Genomic DNA, 20,159 nt, shown 5'->3' on the forward strand with positions numbered 1-20,159 from the left:
TATTGTAACTTTGTGCCCTTTTTTTTAAAATGTTTATTTTTTCACATGAAACTGTTGAAACAATAATAAACAATAATTAAAAACCAATTGTTCAGAGAACCATTGATGGTCTTTCCACCAGTTAAGACCTTTTTTATATGAAAATATTAAAATTTGGTTTTAAATGTCAATTTTAGCGTCAAATAACAGCTTATTGAACGCTTATTCCAAAAATATATGGTTTCTATACAAAAAGATATAAATAAGGGAGATAATTTTTTACTTCCGGTAATTTTTATTGTTTACTTGACACTGATTCCAAAAATATACGGTTCTATATACTTTTTCATTAATTAAGTACAAAATATAGCTACTTCCGGTTTTTAAAAGGTCACTTCCGGTTGTCTTTTTCTAGATCACATTGCTTGCAACCTAATTTAAAAAGTCCCATGTCTTGATCATGTATACATATGAGGTAAAAGCAAAGGTCAAAATCTAGAACGTTACATTTACCTATGACCTTGAGCTTAATTTCGAGGTCATCAACCAAGGACCTCAAATCAAAAGACTCTAGGCCTCTACTATATATTGTTAATGAGTTGTATTACCTTACAACTAATATTAGATATAAAAGGGGGCAAAACTGGCATCAAATGTCTACGTACTCTTTTGACTAAAATTTGTGTTACGACATGTTGCAACTAACAATTTAGTAAAAATAATTTGTCGAAAAGTTATACGGCATTTGAAAATAAGCCAAAATCTAAATTTATAACATGACCTTGACCTTTGACCTTGACCTTTTTTTCATTTTTTTGGACCAAGGATCTCTAATCAAAAGACCCTAGGTCTCTATCACTTATGGTTTACCAGTTAGAAATGCATATTCTTATATCAAACATAAAAGGGGGGATAACTCTCATATGGAATCTTTATACGGCTTCGGTCAAAATAAAACAGAACATCCTGAGGATATAACGAGCAATTTGGAAAAATAAATTTGTAGTTTTCTTATACGGTTGCGAAGCCTTAGAGATAACAAGAAAAACAGTTTTCGGGGAGATAACTCTTATTTGGGAAAGTATTCGGTTAAGCAGAGTTGGTTTCAAAAGCGTATAAACTGTTCAATATCATATTCCAAAAATCTAAGCGACATCTTGCGAAACAAAAAAACAGCGAAGGAAAAAAATTAGGCGGAAGAAAAAAAAAATAATAATAATCAGAAGAAATCCAATAGGTCTTTCCACGGAAAAGTGGAAAGACCTAATAAACCAGTACTACTACCAGTACTACTACCAGTACTACTACCAGTACTACTACCAGTACTACTACCAGTACTACTACCAGTACTACCTTTCAAAGTACTACTACCAGTACTACTACCAGTACTACTACCAGTACTACTACCAGTACTACCTTTCAAAGATTGATAGATTTGTCACTACAAATTACTCAGGAGCTATCAGCCTTCAGTATATCAGCAAGAAACAACAGTACTAACTAATGTTTAAACGACATAAAATGACGAACATTTTCCCTAGATTTTTCGAATTTTTTGTGTTTTTTTTTTAACAAAAATGTGACCATAGCATGTTTTGTGAAGCAAACTTTATTTGTCCTGCAAAAAATATTGTCCCTACCAGTCCAGGTAGGAGGCTGACATCTCAAGTAAACAATTTCTCCCACATTGCAGTAATTGAATTCTCCATATTTCTCTGATTCACACTGTGTTACATCTGTATCAAGAAAATTGCACTGCACTCTACTCATCATCACTGTATTGGAAGATGGTACTTTCTGTTTAGCTGCACCATGTGCTGGGTCATAGGTCAAACCTAGTTGTAAACATACAACAGCTGAATTCTCCTCTGTCCATCCCTGTGAATACATAAGTAATTAAATGGAAAAATTTAAATATTTAGACATTTAACTTTCAACAAGTTCATGAAACAATGAATGGTATTGACATCTGTAGGGCTCTTTTTTTTTTTTACAAAATTTGAAGCAATCATACTAATTATGATTGCACATGAATATCACTTAAGGGCATACGATACAGTTTTGAACCTATATTTACAAGTTGATGAAAATTTGCATATAGGCTATTTTTTCCATGATTAAATCAAATTTGACATAATGTCATAAAAAATATACCTTCATGTGCTACTTTTTGAGTAAAATGAGGTCGAAATTTTGTATATTTGCTCAAAATTCAGATTTGTGTTCGTATTTTCTTTTTCGAAAGAACGACGTAACTTTTTTGCTTTAAAAGATAAACACAAATTGTTTTTTGTTAAGTAATCGGTAATTTCTGTATTTTATAAGTATCACTGAAAATTATGCAATTTTTATTCCGAAATAACTCTATATTTATCAAATGTTCATGAATAGAGGAACAAACGTCAATTTTTGCTGCATGTTTATCAAAATTAAAAAAATTGCGCTATTTACAGTTTTATAAAATTTGGGTCACATAATCTCCTTGCAAAATGAAACAAATTGCTGTTTTAAAAAATAGGGGTCCATGCACTCGTTTTCAAATTAAATCAGTTTGAATGATAAAAATCAGTCGAAAAATGCATCTTTTCCCGATATGTCATAGTTTGACGTCGCGAAAATAACATTTTACGTTAGCAACGTCATTACCTTCCCTGTAACTGTATCGTATGCCCTTAAAAGTTCTGGAATAGAATTTCATTTGTAACCAGATGCTCCGCAGGGTGCAGCTTTATACGACCGCAGAGGTTGAACCCTGAACGGTTGGGGCAAGTATGGACACAACATTCAAGCTGGATTCAGCCCTAAATTTGGATTGTGATTAAATAGTTGACACAGTATAGGTTTCTGACACAGAATGAATGTGGTCTAATGAACTTAAAATACTTTTTTTTCCTTTGAGCAATTCACTATGCTGTTGAATATTAATCCTCTCAAAAAATGTTTGAAGAAATTTTCTTTTTATTTATGAAATCTGAAATGAGAAAAATTTAACCCCCCCCCCCCCCCCCCCCATTTTTTTTTCACATCCCCCTTTCCCTTTTTCCAAAACTGATCTCAATTCAAATTTCTAATGGAGTTTGCAACAATAACTACTCATTTAAATACATCATAAAATATTAAAATGTAACAAAAGGTGCTTGTTATCACTGAATGGTAAAGATTGTTTTAATTTATCAGTTGGTAGTAAAAGTGAATATACATTGTATATTGTATAAAACAATGATTTAAGTTGATTCAACTACTATTCTGGACAAAGAAAGATAACTCCAATCAATTGAAGATTTCTTGCTATTGCGCAATACTGTGCAATTGAAAATTTCTTGCTATTGCACAGTACTGTGCAATTGAAGATTTCTTGCTATTGCTGAATACTGTGCAATTGAAAATTTCTTGCTATTGCACAATACTTAATATAATAATTTTGGATCCTGATTTGAACCAACTTGAAAACTGGGCCCATAATCAAAAATCTAAGTACATGTTTAGATTCAGCATACCGTATTCGGCCGTGTATAGTCTGCATTTATGTATAGTCCGCACCCCCTTTTCATCCCTCAAAATCGAAAAAAAAGTTTTGTAAAAAAAAAGATTTTTTTTTTTTTTTACTGTAAAAGTCTAGTTCACTGTAAAAATCCATGTATTTTATAAAAAAAATAATTATGTTTTATTTATTTCATGAAAAAAAATGAAGTGGTAGAGCTTTTCATCAGGTTATTAATAATTTTATAAAAGTATTTATTAATCATAAGATCCCTTTTAAAATCAACATTTGTCTAAGTATGTCCAAGCTGATATATAATATTACAGAAATAATTTGAATATTATGGAACAAAAGAAAAAAAGAGATCAAACATCTAAATTAATTAGCAGTAATCAAAATTTTAAAACTATTTAATCTTATATAATCTTTTCATTGATCATGTTGTTTTATTGACTGGGGTTATAATATTTTTAAAACACCTGTCAAAACTTGACAACATTATTTAATTGCTACACACCCATACTTAATCCTTAATTACCCCTCTTGATTACCTATGCAGGATGTCACACCTTTACTTTGAATACTCAATTTTGAAGAGAAAAGTTATAAAAGAATAAGAATTAAATGAAGTGAATATAATAAACTTTTTCAATATACATTATTAATGCAGAAAAAACAAAATTTTAAAAAAAAAAAAAAAAAAAAAATATATTTTTTATAAATTTCGAAAACCGTCTATAGTTGTGTATAGTCCGCACCCCTTGTACAAACTACATAGGTAAGGAAAAAAAGTGTGGACTATACATGCCCAAATACGGTATCAAAAAAGCTCAAGAATTCAATTTTTGTTAAATCAAACTTAGTTTAATTTTGGACCCTTTGGACTTTAATGTAGACCAATTTGAAAACGGGACTAAAAATTAAGAATCTACATACACAGTAAGATTTGGCATATCAAAGAACCCCAATTATTCAATTTTTGATGAAATCAAACAAAGTTTAATTTGGACCCGATTTGGACCAACTTGAAAACTGGGCCAATAATCAAAAATCTAAGTACATTTTTAGATTCAGCATATCAAAGAACCCCAAGGATTCAATTTTTGTCAAAATCAAACTAAGTTTAATTTTGGACCCTTTGGACCTTAATGTAGACCAATTTGAAAACGGGACCAAAAATTAAGAATCTACATACACAGTTAGATTCAGCATATCAAAGAACCCCAATTATTCAATTTTTGATGAAATCTTGAACTGAATTTTAATGTGCGTATTGTTATTCTTTTACTTTTCTACATTGGCTAGAGGAATAGGGGGAGGGTTGAGATCTCATAAACATGTTTAACCCCGCCGCAATTTTGCGCCTGTCCCAAGTCAGGAGCCTCTGGCTTTTGTTAGTCTTGTATGATTTTAAATTTTAGTTTCTTGTGTATAATTCGGAGTTTAGTATGACGTCCATTATCACTGTACTATTATGCATATTTTAGGGGCCAGCTGAAGGACACCTACGGGTGCGGGAATTCTCGCTACATTGAAGACCCATTGGTTGCCTTCGGCTGTTGTTTGCTCTATGGTCGGGTGGTTGTCGCTTTGACATATTCACCATTTCCTTTCTCAATTTTAAGTTCAATTTTGGACCCTTTGGGTCCCTTATTCCTAAACTGTTGGGACCAAAACTCCCAAAATCAAACCCAACCTTCCTTTAATGGTCATAAACCTTGTGTTTAAATTTCATAGATTTCTATTTACTTAAACTAAAGTTGTGGTGCAAAAACCAAGAATAATGCTTACTTGGGCCCCTTTTTGGCCCCTAATTCCTAAACTGTTCAGACCTCAACTCCCAAAATCAATACCAACTTTCCTTTTGTGGTCATAAACCTTGTGTTTAAATTTCATTCATTTCTATTTACTTATAAATACTAAATTTATTGTGCGAAAACCAAGAATAATGCTTATTTGGGCCCTTTTTTGGCCCCTAATTCCTAAACTGTTTGAACCAAAACTCCCAAAATCAATCCCAACCTTCCTTTTGTGGTCATAAACCTTGTGTCAAAATTTCATAGATTTCTATTTACTTAAACTTAAGTTATTGTACGAAAACCAAGAAAATGCTTATTTGGGCCTTTTTTGGCCCCTAATTCCTAAAATGTTGGGATCAAAACTCCCAAAATCAATCCAAACCTTCCTTTTGTGGTCATAAACCTTGTGTTAAAATTTCATAGATTTCTATTCACTTTTACTAAAGTTAGAGTGCGAAAACGAAAAGTATTTGGACGACGACGACGCAGACGACGCCAACGTGATAGCAATATAAGACGAAAAATTAAAATTTTTGCGGTCGTATAAAAATGTGTAATACATTTGTAATATAAATCTGATTGTTCACCTGTAAAAAAAAGCAAAACGAGGATACTGATAGAAACTAAATACATACCCTGTTGCACACAGTTCCCCATGTATTATTAAACATTTCCACTTCAAGTCGACCTTCATATTCATCTTTTCCATCAACTAATCGTACAGTTGCAGTTCTGTTTTCTATGGCAACTTCATCTGGATCATTCCTCAATGTGAATTTCACAGGGGTAACAGCTTGGATTCCATCTGCTTTTAATCTACCATGAACGACCATGCCAATAGAATTCTCAAATTCAAGTATTGTGTTTGGCTTAAGTTCAAGAGTTGCTCCTGGTATTATAAATATATCCTTATCCACATGATATCGTTTGTTTGGCTGAGCAGTAAATCCAGGCGTATCTAAAACACCTCCAATCTTATTACCTCGATTAAACACCCAGCGGTATTTAGGAATGTCATGTGTTGTTTGTTGCGTATACAACCATTGTTCACGCAAGACTGGAAAATATTCTATATTTGCTAAATTGTACCTATCATCTTTATCAAATATACGTGAGTGTACAAATACATGAACTTTGTCATCTGTTAAAGAACCCCACCAGTTGTAATTACCATCTAAGGTGATAGATGGATCAACCAAATGAGTGGCTATATCTCGGATGGAATCTGGATTGTAAATATAATTTCTTTGAACGAAAATATTACTTGATGAGACAATGATTGGAGCATTAGCTCGATTTCTTGGGTTCAAATAAATAGATGTATCGTTAATATAGTTGCCAATCACTTTGTTGAACTTAAATTCTATCTTTTGGTATGGACTATTCTGTGTAAGTCTCATATTGATTGCGTATCTTCCATCATTATCGGTAAAAGTATTTTCATATATTTTATAGTCTACCACATATTTAGAATACCATTTACTAACCAATAGATCGTAAGTATTGTCAATTCTAACTGCTCCTAATGAATGCTTAGAGAAGGTATTGTTTGTGATTAAACCAACTGTATTTATAACTGGTGACATCAATATCCCATGTCTTCTATTTCCTCGGAAATTGTTGAATGCAAGTGTGAAATTAGTAGGGGGTCTGTTTCCTTCAATTGTCACATTACAAGACAAATACTCCACTGCCTCATCTTTATTGTAAAAGAAAAAAGTAGTATTAATAAGAAATTCACCACCACGGCAATAATTTCCCACTCTAACAGCCGTCCATTCATTTTCTGTGAACTCTGATCTAGCTATTTCCAGTTTTAGGAAATGCTCAAACCTTGTGTTATTCAATCGTATATACTCCGTTATTAATCCATAACCGTCATTTGATAATATTTTGGAATTATTGACCAGTTGGTATCCACCTGCATAAGATATATTTACACCACATCTAGCATTATTTTCTATCATTGTATTATTGATTGCAATTTCTCCAGCTCCTTGGTAGATTCTAATACCAGCCCCATATTGATTTCCAGAAACAACTGAGGAGTTGACAGCTACTTTACATCTCATGTCTTGTACATTTAATCCATATCCTGTGTTGTTACTGGCGCTAGAGTTTATAAATCTTAATTCTTCATCCAGTCCTATTGAATAAACAAAAAAAATTCTCTCATCAGGTCATTGTAAAAATAAATATTTATACAGTTAATTCATATTTTGTACATCTCAGATCTAGAGGGACTGCATTTATATCTTCATTTTAACAAAAAAATAAGTTTTGCATGTTAATGATTAGGATGTTATACTGAGTATTCTTTTACGTTCGTGTGTAACATTTGTCGTAGATTAAGGAAAAATTGCCGTATCATGGACATTTGATTTTGTGGTTTGCTTAAGTCAGCATACAAGCCTTTACAGATTTTTACAAATCCACAAATGCATGAAAATTGAATAATGTTGAATCCACAGTAGCCTTCAAATTTTTGTTCAAAAGAGTCATTTGTCATGTCACCATAACCTCCACAAAAATGCTGAAAGTGACAAATTTGTCTTTGAGGCGCCACACTTTCAATACACATACAACTTACCTTCATCAGACCAAAATTGAAGCAGAAATCTAAGACAATATGGGAATGTTTTACATCTTTGTTCCCTACTATTCAATGGTTTTGGTGGAAGTTGGTACTGCATATTTATCACTATCCTGTTAGACTTAGATGTAATGGATTGTGGGAAGCTACCATTAGTCACAGCAAATGTTGCTATAAGATTTTTGTCTGATTTATAGTTATCATACACTTTCATGGTTGCTGTAACTGTAGGGTCCCGTTCCATCAATAAAAAGTGGACAGTTATTCTGTGGTCAGGTACTGTATTATATTCCTGTAAAATATAAATTGAAGAGTGCAAACACTAGCATCTATCACCTGCTTTACTAATCTGATCATGATTGTATTAACATTGAAAGTCTTTAAAATAAATATTTTACAATAAGTATCACATAAACTTAACCCTATCAATGATCCTTGTAAATAATGTCAAGGTCAGATTCGCCCTGCCAGACAAACATGTACACCTTACATTTTATACACCAAATATAGTTGACACATTGCTTATAATATTTTATATCTTAAAACATCTTATATACGGCACTTTTTTTTTTATTGCACACTTACAAATCATCTAAATTGATTACAACAGCAGAACAAAACAGGTCAAGAAAAACAATTTCCTTAATTAATTAATTTCCTTAAAATGAATTGGGAAGAATTTGCCATGTTTATATATTATTATGTGCAAAAGAAATGTTTGTAACATGGGAAAAAAAAGGTCAAAGTGCAGAAATTAGTGCAAAGTTCATCTATTTTTATGTTATAAAATGCTTCATTTCAACTATATATATCCAGTTATACACATAATTAATATGGCTTCTACTAACGAAAGCTCCATTTGGAATTAATGTGTTTAGAGACCTCTTGTGTCAGTACACCATTCCTATATTGCCTATATATATATATTCATTAACTTGCCAGCGCTCGTCATTTTCTTCATTTACACAAGGATATAGTATATCTGTCATATCAAATCAAAAGGAAGCAACATCTAAGATTATGTATTGTTAAGGTAGTCATAATTACCAGCTTTATGAAAAAAGGAAAATATATCATTAGGAGTCATTTTTAATTACACTGTAATGCTCCAATATTCATGCTCCCACAATATTATTCATTGAAGATAATTTTTCTTGTGCTCTATCACTAATAAACACGAAATCTTTTTACATGTGTTTAGAGTTCTTTTATATGTCTTTTAGTTTTGCAAACCTGCTCTTGTACAATCATGAAGTTTTTTATATGTCTTTGAGTTTTGTAAACCTACCCTTGTACAATCATAACTATCAAATGGTTTATTTCCACTTGTATCTATGATGTTTTCATACACAAAGAAAGGGTAATTAGGCTCTGATGGAACAGCTGCTCTACAAAAAGAACCAGATGAGGGGTACTTGAGCTCCCAGTCATAAATGGTATAATTTTTCATGTACATCTTGACACCATCTCCCCAGTTATTGTTGGCATCTGTTTCATTGATCAGTACTCTACCAATAGCTGTTTCTATGTACATACCATAACCTACAAAGGAAAAGGATATACAAATTAAGCAGATCTCATTTTAACTCTTACCTTATGTCTCTGTTACTATAACATTCAGTAGTACAAGATTCTCTCAAACTCAGCTAATTAATTTAGAGAAAAAAACACACTTAAATCAACAAAATAAAATATCCCCAACATTTTTTGTAACATGGATTTTTGTACATACCAATTTTTATGGTTTCAGAAAAGCTACTGCTATCAGAGTTCTAGATTTCATTGTTTTGACATTACTACACAGTAAGTTAAGATTATGTATTAGAGAAGACACCACTAATCTATTAACCGATACACTCCTATTAAAGTTATCAATCCTTTTTAAATTTTTTAATAACTGACACTCTGAAATAAGGTACAGTACCATTCAAACGGATGGATTCGATATTGTTTTTTTCCGATTTCTGTGTTTTTTGGAGCCACACCGAGTACAGCAGATTTCACTCCCAAATTCCTCCAAAGATTCTCTCCCAACAACTTGTGGCTGTTAATTGGTTTATTGCCCATTGGATGTACTCAAAATTTACAATGCGTGACAACATAATCGGATTAGCCAGATAATTTACCTATGTACATTTAATCAATCTTGATTGCGCACGTGTGCTTTAAAATCACGATATTAAAATTTTGACAAATGTTTTCCTTTCTTTGACAGATATAGATGTGAAATTATCACTTAGAATAAAATAATTATTATCTTATATGTTTTTGTCCCATGCCATTATCTTTGAAATAATTTTACAAGCAAAAAAAAATATGAAGAACAAACTTGTTATTTTGTGTTTCTATTACAGTCCGGTCAGGTCAAACATTGTGTTCTTTCAACAAAGAATTTGCCACCATTAGAATTATTTAAGACCTACTCAATAAACAATATCCGTGCATTAATTGTTCATTATTTAAAAATCAACTGGTTAATAAAAAAAAATGTTGTTTTTACGGTAACTCGATCGGCCAATCTATTCATTGGACCAACAAGTAAACTCAATTCATTGAGCAATGTACATGTACATGTAAAATATTATGTTTTACCAGCTCAGTACATTTATACAGACTTGAATAATTTAAATTACGAAAAGAAACCGTAAAGTAACAACTCTGTTGAACAAAGGGAATAACTTCTAGTAATTTTGTTGGCGTTTCGTCATTTTCGTATTTTTCGAAATATTTTATTTTGGGAGGAATATCGGAGTTTTTCAGAGTGACTCCAACATTTCCTTGGTGTAGGGTGTGGGAGAGCTGGTCCTCTTGAATGGTACTGTATTTCTTACATTAAGCCATTGAATAAAGTTATATACCATAGGTTATTCTGATTTTTAAATGATATGCCTTAAGTTTGTGGTTTTGCTTTTCTAATAAAATTAACTCGACTAGGTTATTCATAATCAACAAGGAATGTATAGTATGTGCAAAATCATATACCTCTGTTATGTGAAACTGTGCTGTTAGCAATATGTATTGGACCAATAATTTCTGTCATGTTGATGCCATCATATGCTCCATGTGTCACTGTTATGTTGTTCATCAGCGGTACATAGGGACTAGCACTAATGGATGCCCTGCCATGGTTAAATCCATCACCTCTGTAGACATCTCTTCCAGCATAAGAGATGTCTACGTATTCCAGCCATGTTAGAGTTTTGTTATAGTACAGATTGCCAAATTTTTGTGGTTGTACTGTAACATTATAGAATTCTAAACCTCTCCAATTAGACGTTGCTAAATCATCTCTTAGACCAGCACACTGAAAACCAATAAGTTGTTGACCATCTGGAAAAAAACATGTATTCATTATCTTTTGAATTTGTAAGTTCCTTCATCATTGAAATAAGTTAAATCAGAACTGATTTATATGCTAAAAAACAGCACAAATAACCACAAATATTAAAATGTCAGCGTCTTTGAAATTCAAAATTAAACAAATTCAAACTTAATTTGTAAAATTTTACTTCAGATATAATGCTTTAGAGAAATTCACAAACAAATCAAAATGTTTTCATACCACATATGTGCTTTCCAAGTGTCATTTTTTGGTTCCTGGCACCAGGGCAATCAAATAAACTCTTTTCACTTCCTGTGCATTGTGGCCTTTCAAATAACATATACTCTGTCTTGTTTCGGGAAAAAGAATGATATGTAAAGTTTCCCCATACAAATCCTAAGTGTTGACAGGTTACATTAGCATCAATTTTTGTATAGCTGAAAAAGAAAACATACATATTTTATTTTGCTTGTGTTTGCCATTTATTCAAGTGAAATATACAGAATATTAATGCGTAATACCACCAAATCATAGTATGTCACATCTTGTTTCATAAGAAAAAGGATAAAAAAAATATTCCCTTGAATTTGACAGTTGCAAATTTTGAAGATTAAAGAAGGAAATTCAATGGTGGTATTACACCAATTATGGGAAGCTGCACACGCAACTTTGACATTGTGTGTACTTTCATTTGTTAAAATTCATTCTATCTAAGTGAAATATTACAAAAAAAATAATTCTAAGTGGTATTTACTGCTTTTTTGCTCATGTAGCAAAAAGTTTTTATATAAGCTTTGTTGTAGACTATTCAAGATGTCTGCCATTTTCAATAGTACATACATATATAATTTGATAACATACTTGATATAGTTATTACAAACTCCTCTCCAACGTCCTTCGTAAAACAATTCTAATTTTCCATCTCTGGTTGTATTACCATCCATTAGGCGAGCATCAGTTGGAAATGGATTACTTGTAACAACACCACTTTGACTAGTTTCTGGAATTTTTGTCATTGTTATTCTTCCACCATTTTCCTCACTTCCCTTAAAATTAATGAAAATAAAACTCATTAATACAAACAAAAATAAAAGTAATCACTCAACTGTTCAAGATGGTATCATATGTAGCAGTCAACACAAGTAGATGCATAAACAATTTTGGTAAATATCATAATCTTATTATATAAGGGCAATTCTGGAAATGAACATCATGAACATTAAAGGGCAAGGCATTGTTGGGCAAAGTATAAAAAAAAAATAAGATTGTTGAAAGTGTCAGACTGTTTCATAATCAAACTCACAACTTCAGGGCTGCCAATTCACACACTAAGAATGTGTTTTACACATGTTCATGCTTTAATTTACCAGCACTTTCCTTTGAATTATTATTTTTTTTCTCTTTGATATTTACAATTTAGACAAAATCTCATGGCAAAAAACTTGGTAGTACTGCAACTCAGGGCACTTTTGAGCTTGGCAAATTTCTACAGACAAAGAAAATCAGAAGAATACATGTTGACAACAACTATAAATTATATTATCCCAGTTTAAAAATATTTATAGTTTACAGGGTTTCCGCTGGAGGTTGCCATTTTCGCAATTTGCGAATAAATAATAATTGTGGCGATTAAAATTCGTCATTGGCAAAGGAATTTGGCGAAAGAAATATATAATTATAACGATTTATTTTCAACCACCTTGTTTATTTACTTTTTTCAGGTTTCTCTGTCTTTACATGATCGGAACAATACTTGGAATTCACCTTGAACTCGTTAAGATTTTGACAGAAAATCAATAATCAGCTGATTGCATTTTATAGCTATCGACAACAAAGGACTAATTAATAAAGGTGTTGATTGTATTGTTTGACAAAATGATATGGATAAATGAAAATTTTAAACGAAATATATATATATATATGTTACTTGGCGAAAAATATTTGTTACTTGGCAAAATAGGGGGTGAAAAAAATAATTGACACAGTGGAAACCCTGAGTTTAATCAATATTTGATTGGTTGAGACTATCCCACATGTCATTGACCAAATCTTTGTATTCCCCTCTAAAACATGTAAAATGTCGAGACAACATCGTTCGACCTTACACATGGGTAACCTGGTATATTATAATATGAAATTAAACAGACCTAGAAAAATCCAATTGCAGGAGTTTTTTTATCTATTCATATCTCTATTTATGTTTACAAATGTATGCTTATATGACTGTCTGCAGTCTTCGGAGGTCAACTAAATAATTAAATAGATGGTGTGACTTAGCTTCTAAACTAAAATACACATGAAAGGATGATACATATTATCATTATCATACATGTAAAATGTCGAGACAACATCGTTCGACCTTACACATGGGTAACCTGGTATATTATAATATGAAATTAAACAGACCTATGTACTTGGTGCCACTAAATATGCTTCTAATATAGCCAGTATGGCAGAACTTGGTCGTTATCCAATCTCTATATTTGTTATTTTGCAGTCTCTTAAATACTGGCTATATTTGTATAAAGACCCTCTTTTGAATTTTTCAAAATTAGCATATAAGTCAATCGAAGATGTTGATTGTACCTTTCCATGTACCTTCAATAAACACATTTTTCAGTTTCTAAAATTCATTCGTTTTGACCATGTTTGGAATAATAAAGGAACTATGTCAGAAGGAAAACTCATATCTGCAGTGAAAAAGATATTACAAGAAAGATATGGCAATTATTTTTTCTCATGTTTGTCAGGTGAAAAGCAAAACAAACTACGCACATATTACAAGTTAAACTAGAGGCTCTAAAGAGCCTGTGTCGCTCACCTTGGTCTATTTGCATATTAAACAAAGGACACAAATGGATTCATGACAAAATTGTATTTTGGTGATGGTGATGTGTTTGAAGTTCTTACTTTACTGAACATTCTTGCTTCTTACAATTATATCTATAATGAACTTTGCCCATTAGTAACAGAGAAAAATATTTGGTAAAAATTTACATAAATTTACCAAATTAATGAAAATTGTTAAAAATTGACTATAAAGGGCAATAACTCCTTAAGGGGTCAATTGACCATTTAGGTCATGTGGACTTATTTGTAGATCTTACTTTGATGAACATTATCGCTGTTTACAGTTTATCGCTATCTATAATAGTATTCAAGATAATAACCAAAAACAGCAAAATTTCTTTAAAAATTACCAATTGGAGGGCAGCAACCCAACAACCGGTTGTCCAATTCATTTGAATATTTCAGGGCAGATATATATTGACTTGATTAACAATTTAACTCCTTGTCAGATTTCCTCTAAATGATTTGGTTTCAGAGTTGTAAGCAAAAAACTACATTTTACCCCTGTTCTATTTTTAGCCGTGGTGGCCATCTTGGTTGGATGGCCAGGTCATCGGACACATTTTTCAAACAAGGTACCTCAAAGATGATTGTGGCCAAGTTTGAAATAATTTGGCCCAGTAGTTTCAGAGGAGAAGATTTTTGTAAAAGATAACTAAGATTTACGAAAAATGGTTAAAAATTGACTATAAAGGGCAATAACTCCTAAAGGGGTCAACTGACCATTTCGGTCATGTTGACTTATTTGTTGTAGATCTTACATCGCCGACATTTATTGCTTTTTACAGTTTATCTCTATCTGTAATAATATTCAAGATAATAACCAAAAACAGCAAAATTTCCTTAAAATTACCAATTCAGGAGCAGCAACCCAACAACGGGTTGTCCGATTCATCTGAAAATTTCAGGGCAGATAGATCTTGACCTGATAAACAATTTTACTTCATGTCAGATTTACTTTAAATGCTTTGGTTTTTGAGTTATAAGCCAAAAACTGCATTTTACCCCTATGTTCTATTTTTAGCCATGGTGGCCATCTTGGTTGGTTGGCCGGGTCACGCCACACATTTTTTAAACTAGATATCCCAAAGATGATTGTGGCCAAGTTTGGATTAATTTGACCCAGTAGTTTCAGAGGAGAAGATTTTTGTAAAAGATTACTAAGATTTATGAAAAATGGTTAAAAATTGACTATAAAGGTCAATAACTCCTAAAGGGGTCAACTGATCATTTTAGTCATGTTGACTTATTTGTAAATCTTACTTTGCTGAACATTATTGCTGTTACAGTTTATCTCTATCTATAATAATATTCAAGATAATAGCCAAAAACAGCAAAAATTCCCTAAAATTACCAGTTCAGGGGCAGCAACCCAATAACGGGTTGTCAGATTCATCTGAAGATTTAAGCGCAGATAGATCTTGACCTGATAAACAATTTAACCCATGTCAGATTTGCTCTAAATGCTTTGGTTTTTGAGTTATAAGCCAAAAACTGCATTTTACCCCTATGTTCTATTTTTAGCCATGGCGGCCATCTTGGTTGGTTGGCCGGGTCACGCCACACATTTTTTAAACTAGATACCCCAATGATGATTGTGGCCAAGTTTGGTTTAATTTGGCCCAGTAGTTTCAGAGGAGAAGATTTTTGTAAAAGTTAACGACGACGGACGACGACGACGGACGACGGACGCCAAGTGATGGGAAAAGCTCACTTGGCCCTTCGGGCCAGGTGAGCTAAAAACGGCAAAATTTCCTCAAAATTACCAATTCAGGGGCAGCAATCCAACAACAGGTTGACCGATTCATCTGAAAATTTCAGGGCAGATAGATCTTGACCTGATAAACATTTTTACTCCGTCAGATTTCCTCTAAATGTTTTGGTTTTTGAGTTATAAGCCAAAAACTGCATTTTACCCCTATGTTCTATTTTTAGCCGTGGCGGCCATCTTGGTTGGTTGACCGGGTCACGCCACACATTTTTTAAACTAGATACCCCAAAGATGATTGTGGCCAACTTTGGATTAATTTGGCCCATTAGTTTCAGAGGAGAAGAGTTTTGTAAAAGATTACTTAGATTTATGAAAAATGGTTAAAAATTGACTATAAAGGGCAATAACTCCTTAAGGGGTCAACTGACCATTTCGGTCATGTTGACTTATTTGTAAATCTAACTTTGCTGAACATTATTGCTGTTTACAGTTTATCTCTATCTATAATAATATTCAAGATAATAACCAAAAACGGCAAAATTTCCTCAAAATTACCAATTCAGGGGCAGCAACCCAACAACAGGTTGACCGATTCATCTGAAAATTTCAGGGCAGATAGATCTTGACCTGATAAACATTTTTACCCCCATCAGATTTCCTCTAAATGCTTTGGTTTTTGAGTTATAAGCCAAAAACTGCATTTTACCCCTATGTTCTATTTTTAGCCGTGGCGGCCATCTTGGTTGGTTGACCGGGTCACGCCACACATTTTTTAAACTAGATACCCTAAAGATGATTGTGGCCAAGTTTGGATTAATTTGGCCCAGTAGTTTCAGAGGAGAAGATTTTTGTAAAAGATTACTTAGATTTATGAAAAATGGTTAAAAATTGACTATAAAGGGCAATAACTCCTAAAGGGGTCAACTGACCATTTCGGTCATGTGACTTATTTGTAAATCTAACTTTGCCGAACATCATTGCTGTTTACAGTTTATCTCTATCTATAATAATATTCAAGATAATAACCAAAAACAGCAAAATTTCCTCAAAATGACCAATTCAGAGGCAGCAACCCAACAACGGGTTGACCGATTCATCTGAAAATTTCAGGGCAGATAGATCTTGACCTGATAAACATATTTACCCCTGTCAGATTTCCTCTAAATGCTTTGGTTTTTGAGTTATAAGCCAAAAACTGCATTTTACCCCTATGTTCTATTTTTAGCCGTGGCGGCCATCTTGGTTGGTTGACCGGGTCACGCCACACATTTTTTAAACTAGATACCCCAATGATGATTGTGGCCAAGTTTGGTTCAATTTGGCCCAGTAGTTTCAGAGGAGAAGATTTTTGTAAAAGTTAACGACGACGGACGACGACGGACGACGACGCCGGACGCCGGACGCAAAGTGATGGGAATAGCTCACTTGGCCCTTCGGGCCAGGTGAGCTAAAAAGGAATATAAACCTGAGACTTATACAAAGTTAAATATCTCAAAACAATATATTAGACAATTATGTAAATTAAGAATTTCTAACCACAATTTACACATTGAAAAAGGCAGATATAATAATATGCCTTTGGATCAAAGAATATGTAAACATTGTATTGATAACAAAATTAAAGATGAGTTTCATTTTATATGTGAATGCAACCTCTATCAAGACGAGAGAGAAAAGTTTTATGATGACATTGTTAAAATTATACCATATTTTTGTAATTTAGATAATTTTGATAAATTTAAATATTTAATGAACTGTTCGGAGACTGATGTTCTCACCAGATTTCTTATATATATAGACAAATGTTTTTTGATTAGACATTCATCAGTGGGAATAATTGCATAATATTGAAGTGTGAGTTTTGTCTCTTGCTTGTTATAAGTGTCAAAATTGTTGACTGTTATGTTTTATTGTTGTTTTGTTTTGTATATGTTATTTTTATATGTGTTCATGTGTTTCAGCGATGATCCTTTTGTACTGGATTTTATACTGAATAAAATTAGTTAGTTAGTTAGTTATTATTGAGTCTGTGCCTTGTAAATTGTTTATTAAAGACATTTTATAATTTGGACATATGTTTTAGTATGTTGTTAATCAAATATAAAAATTTGAGTCAAATCGGTGAACATGAATTTGACAGCCAATGCTCCTTTAGTCATGTTCGTTTGGTTTACATGAAACTTTGTAATAATGAGCTCTGTAGAGCTTTTAGCAGACATTTTGCATCAGCCCTGTTAGTAATGTCTAAGGAAGCACTTGTATAGGATAAACATATATGAGAATCTAACTAAAACTGTAATGAACACAAACAATTTACCCTGGCTATTAATGTTCCATTAACAATCATTCCAAATCCGGGTCCAAAATACATGGTCACACCTGGTTCTATATACAAACATGTATTTGGGGGTATCTCTATGTTTCCTTGGATTTTATATGGACTATAAATCTTCATAATTGCCCATTTCTTGTTTTCAGGTAAAACCATGCCATAGTTTATTTGTCTGACTTCCAGAACACGTGGTTCTTGACATTCGACAGGGATGTGCCTTAGATTATACACTATGCCATTCGAAATTACGGGTTTTTCACCTGGTGGCGGTGGTGTAAAAATTTGAGATGAACCAAATCGAAAGCAAATCGCTGCGAGTATACAGGTAAACAATACGACCGCCATTTTAAATTTGATTGAAGTTATCCAGGTATATTTTGATATTTTGCTTTAAACATTGCATCATTGTACATCTATTTGTTAATCATGAGCTACATATCCCTATTCGTTCCTTGTTTTTTACGGTAACTGTACTCGAAAGTATATATTCAGTCTGTTACATAGGCCAGGTAATGCGGAAGTTACTCATATCGTAAAAATGTCAACAAGTAGTGTTAATATCCGAACAATGACCGAAAATGTTTGAATGATTCCGGATTAGACTAATAATATTCCCACTATGATCCACTATATAAACGGACTTTAACCTAATGCACCGAACATTCAACTTTATAATACATCTCATTCACCAACCATTCAACTTTATGATTTAAAGAATATCAAATTTTAAATAATCAAATATTAAATAAACTTACAATTTTTCATACTTTAAGTTTTATTTTGAGTAATTTTAATTTTTGCCCTTTGGCTTGGCACTTTTGTACAGAGAAAAATTCTAAAAAAACTTGAAAAAATACAAGAGAGAGCATTAAGATTTGTAAATGACGACTACTTATCATCCTCTGAAACTCTTCTTGAGAACGCAAAGGTTCCAACCCTACAAGTGAGACGTATCAGGACAATGGCAAGAGACTTATAAAATTTTCAAACGAAATAATTTGGCTTCTGTATGTTTACAAAATTTACTCCAAATTAAACACACTAAATATTCTTTTAGATACAGTAATATTTTGGAAATACCACAGGTAAGAACTACCTCATATGGAAAAAAATCTTTTAGTTTTGCTGCTCAGTGCTTCTTTATGGAATAGCTTACCAAACCATTTCAGGACTGTTAACAGCTTCTCACATTTTAAGAGTCTTGTTCAGTCCTGGAGTGGAAAAGAATGTTTTTGCTCTGCCTGTAGATAATTTGTGTTACAATATTTATGCTTTTTATGCTGCATTAACAACTTGCATTGCAACTGAAATTTTGTTTTTTACATTTTAAAATTTGAAAGATTTGAAATTTTTACTTTATAAATCATAATTTTTTTAAAAAATAATTTTTAAACTGCAAATTTAAACAAATTTAGTGCTTCATATATATGTTTTGGTATTTTGCAAGATACATGGATATGCTATTTGCTTAGAGTTAATTTTGGTGCTCGGCTGTTATTATTATTATTATTTATTGCATGCTGCATGCCTTTTGTGTTTTTATATTCGGTGAAAAGCTCATTACAGCTTATGTTTGTATTGTTTGTCAATATGCCGAATCCAAATAAAGTTTTATTTACTTACTTTTTTCAAATTTTTTTTTTTACCGAGGGTAAAGTTTGCCGGCCTGGATGGCCGAGAGACCCGCGGTAGCCCGCCCGCGTCTAACGTGCGAATCCTCGATGAAAATTCTCCCATTTAAATTTTTTTACCGAGGTTATAGTTTGCCGGCCTCGATGGTCGAGAGACCCGCGGTAGCCCGCCCGCGTCTAACGTGCGGCTTCCCGATGAAAAATTCACACTTGTAATTTTTTTTTATAAGATTTCGATTCATTTTTTAAGATATCTTTTACCTAAATTAAATATCTTATAAAGTTTACAAGTGTGGACACAGATCAGTGTGGATAGTATGTTTGACAGTATTTTCTCACTAGAGAGTTATCTGTTTTCCCCATACGGTTCTATGTTGAACTGTTGTGCACAGTGATAGCCAAACTGTACCAAACACTGAAAATAGCAGGTTCTTTTGTTTAATATTAAGTGTTAATGTTCA

General features: G+C 32.5%; 1 protein-coding gene across 1 annotated transcript in view; it reads right to left on the minus strand.

The window, feature by feature from the left end:
* Positions 1-18,624, minus strand: part of LOC143047426 (protein bark beetle-like) — a 33,679-nt gene extending 15,055 nt beyond the window's left edge. The window contains exons 1-8 of the mRNA XM_076220484.1: positions 18,053-18,624; positions 12,036-12,220; positions 11,415-11,611; positions 10,835-11,182; positions 9,141-9,394; positions 7,850-8,144; positions 5,895-7,405; positions 1,620-1,857 (exon numbers count right to left, since the gene is read on the minus strand). Of these exons, the coding sequence (XP_076076599.1) occupies positions 1,620-1,857; positions 5,895-7,405; positions 7,850-8,144; positions 9,141-9,394; positions 10,835-11,182; positions 11,415-11,611; positions 12,036-12,220; positions 18,053-18,412 (3,388 nt within the window). The 5' untranslated portion in view covers positions 18,413-18,624. The remainder of the gene's footprint in view (positions 1-1,619; positions 1,858-5,894; positions 7,406-7,849; positions 8,145-9,140; positions 9,395-10,834; positions 11,183-11,414; positions 11,612-12,035; positions 12,221-18,052) is intronic.
* Positions 18,625-20,159: the final 1,535 nt, after the last annotated feature.

The sequence above is a fragment of the Mytilus galloprovincialis genome, chromosome 1 (genome assembly GCF_965363235.1).
Source record: "Mytilus galloprovincialis chromosome 1, xbMytGall1.hap1.1, whole genome shotgun sequence".
Lineage (NCBI taxonomy): Eukaryota > Metazoa > Mollusca > Bivalvia > Mytilida > Mytilidae > Mytilus > Mytilus galloprovincialis.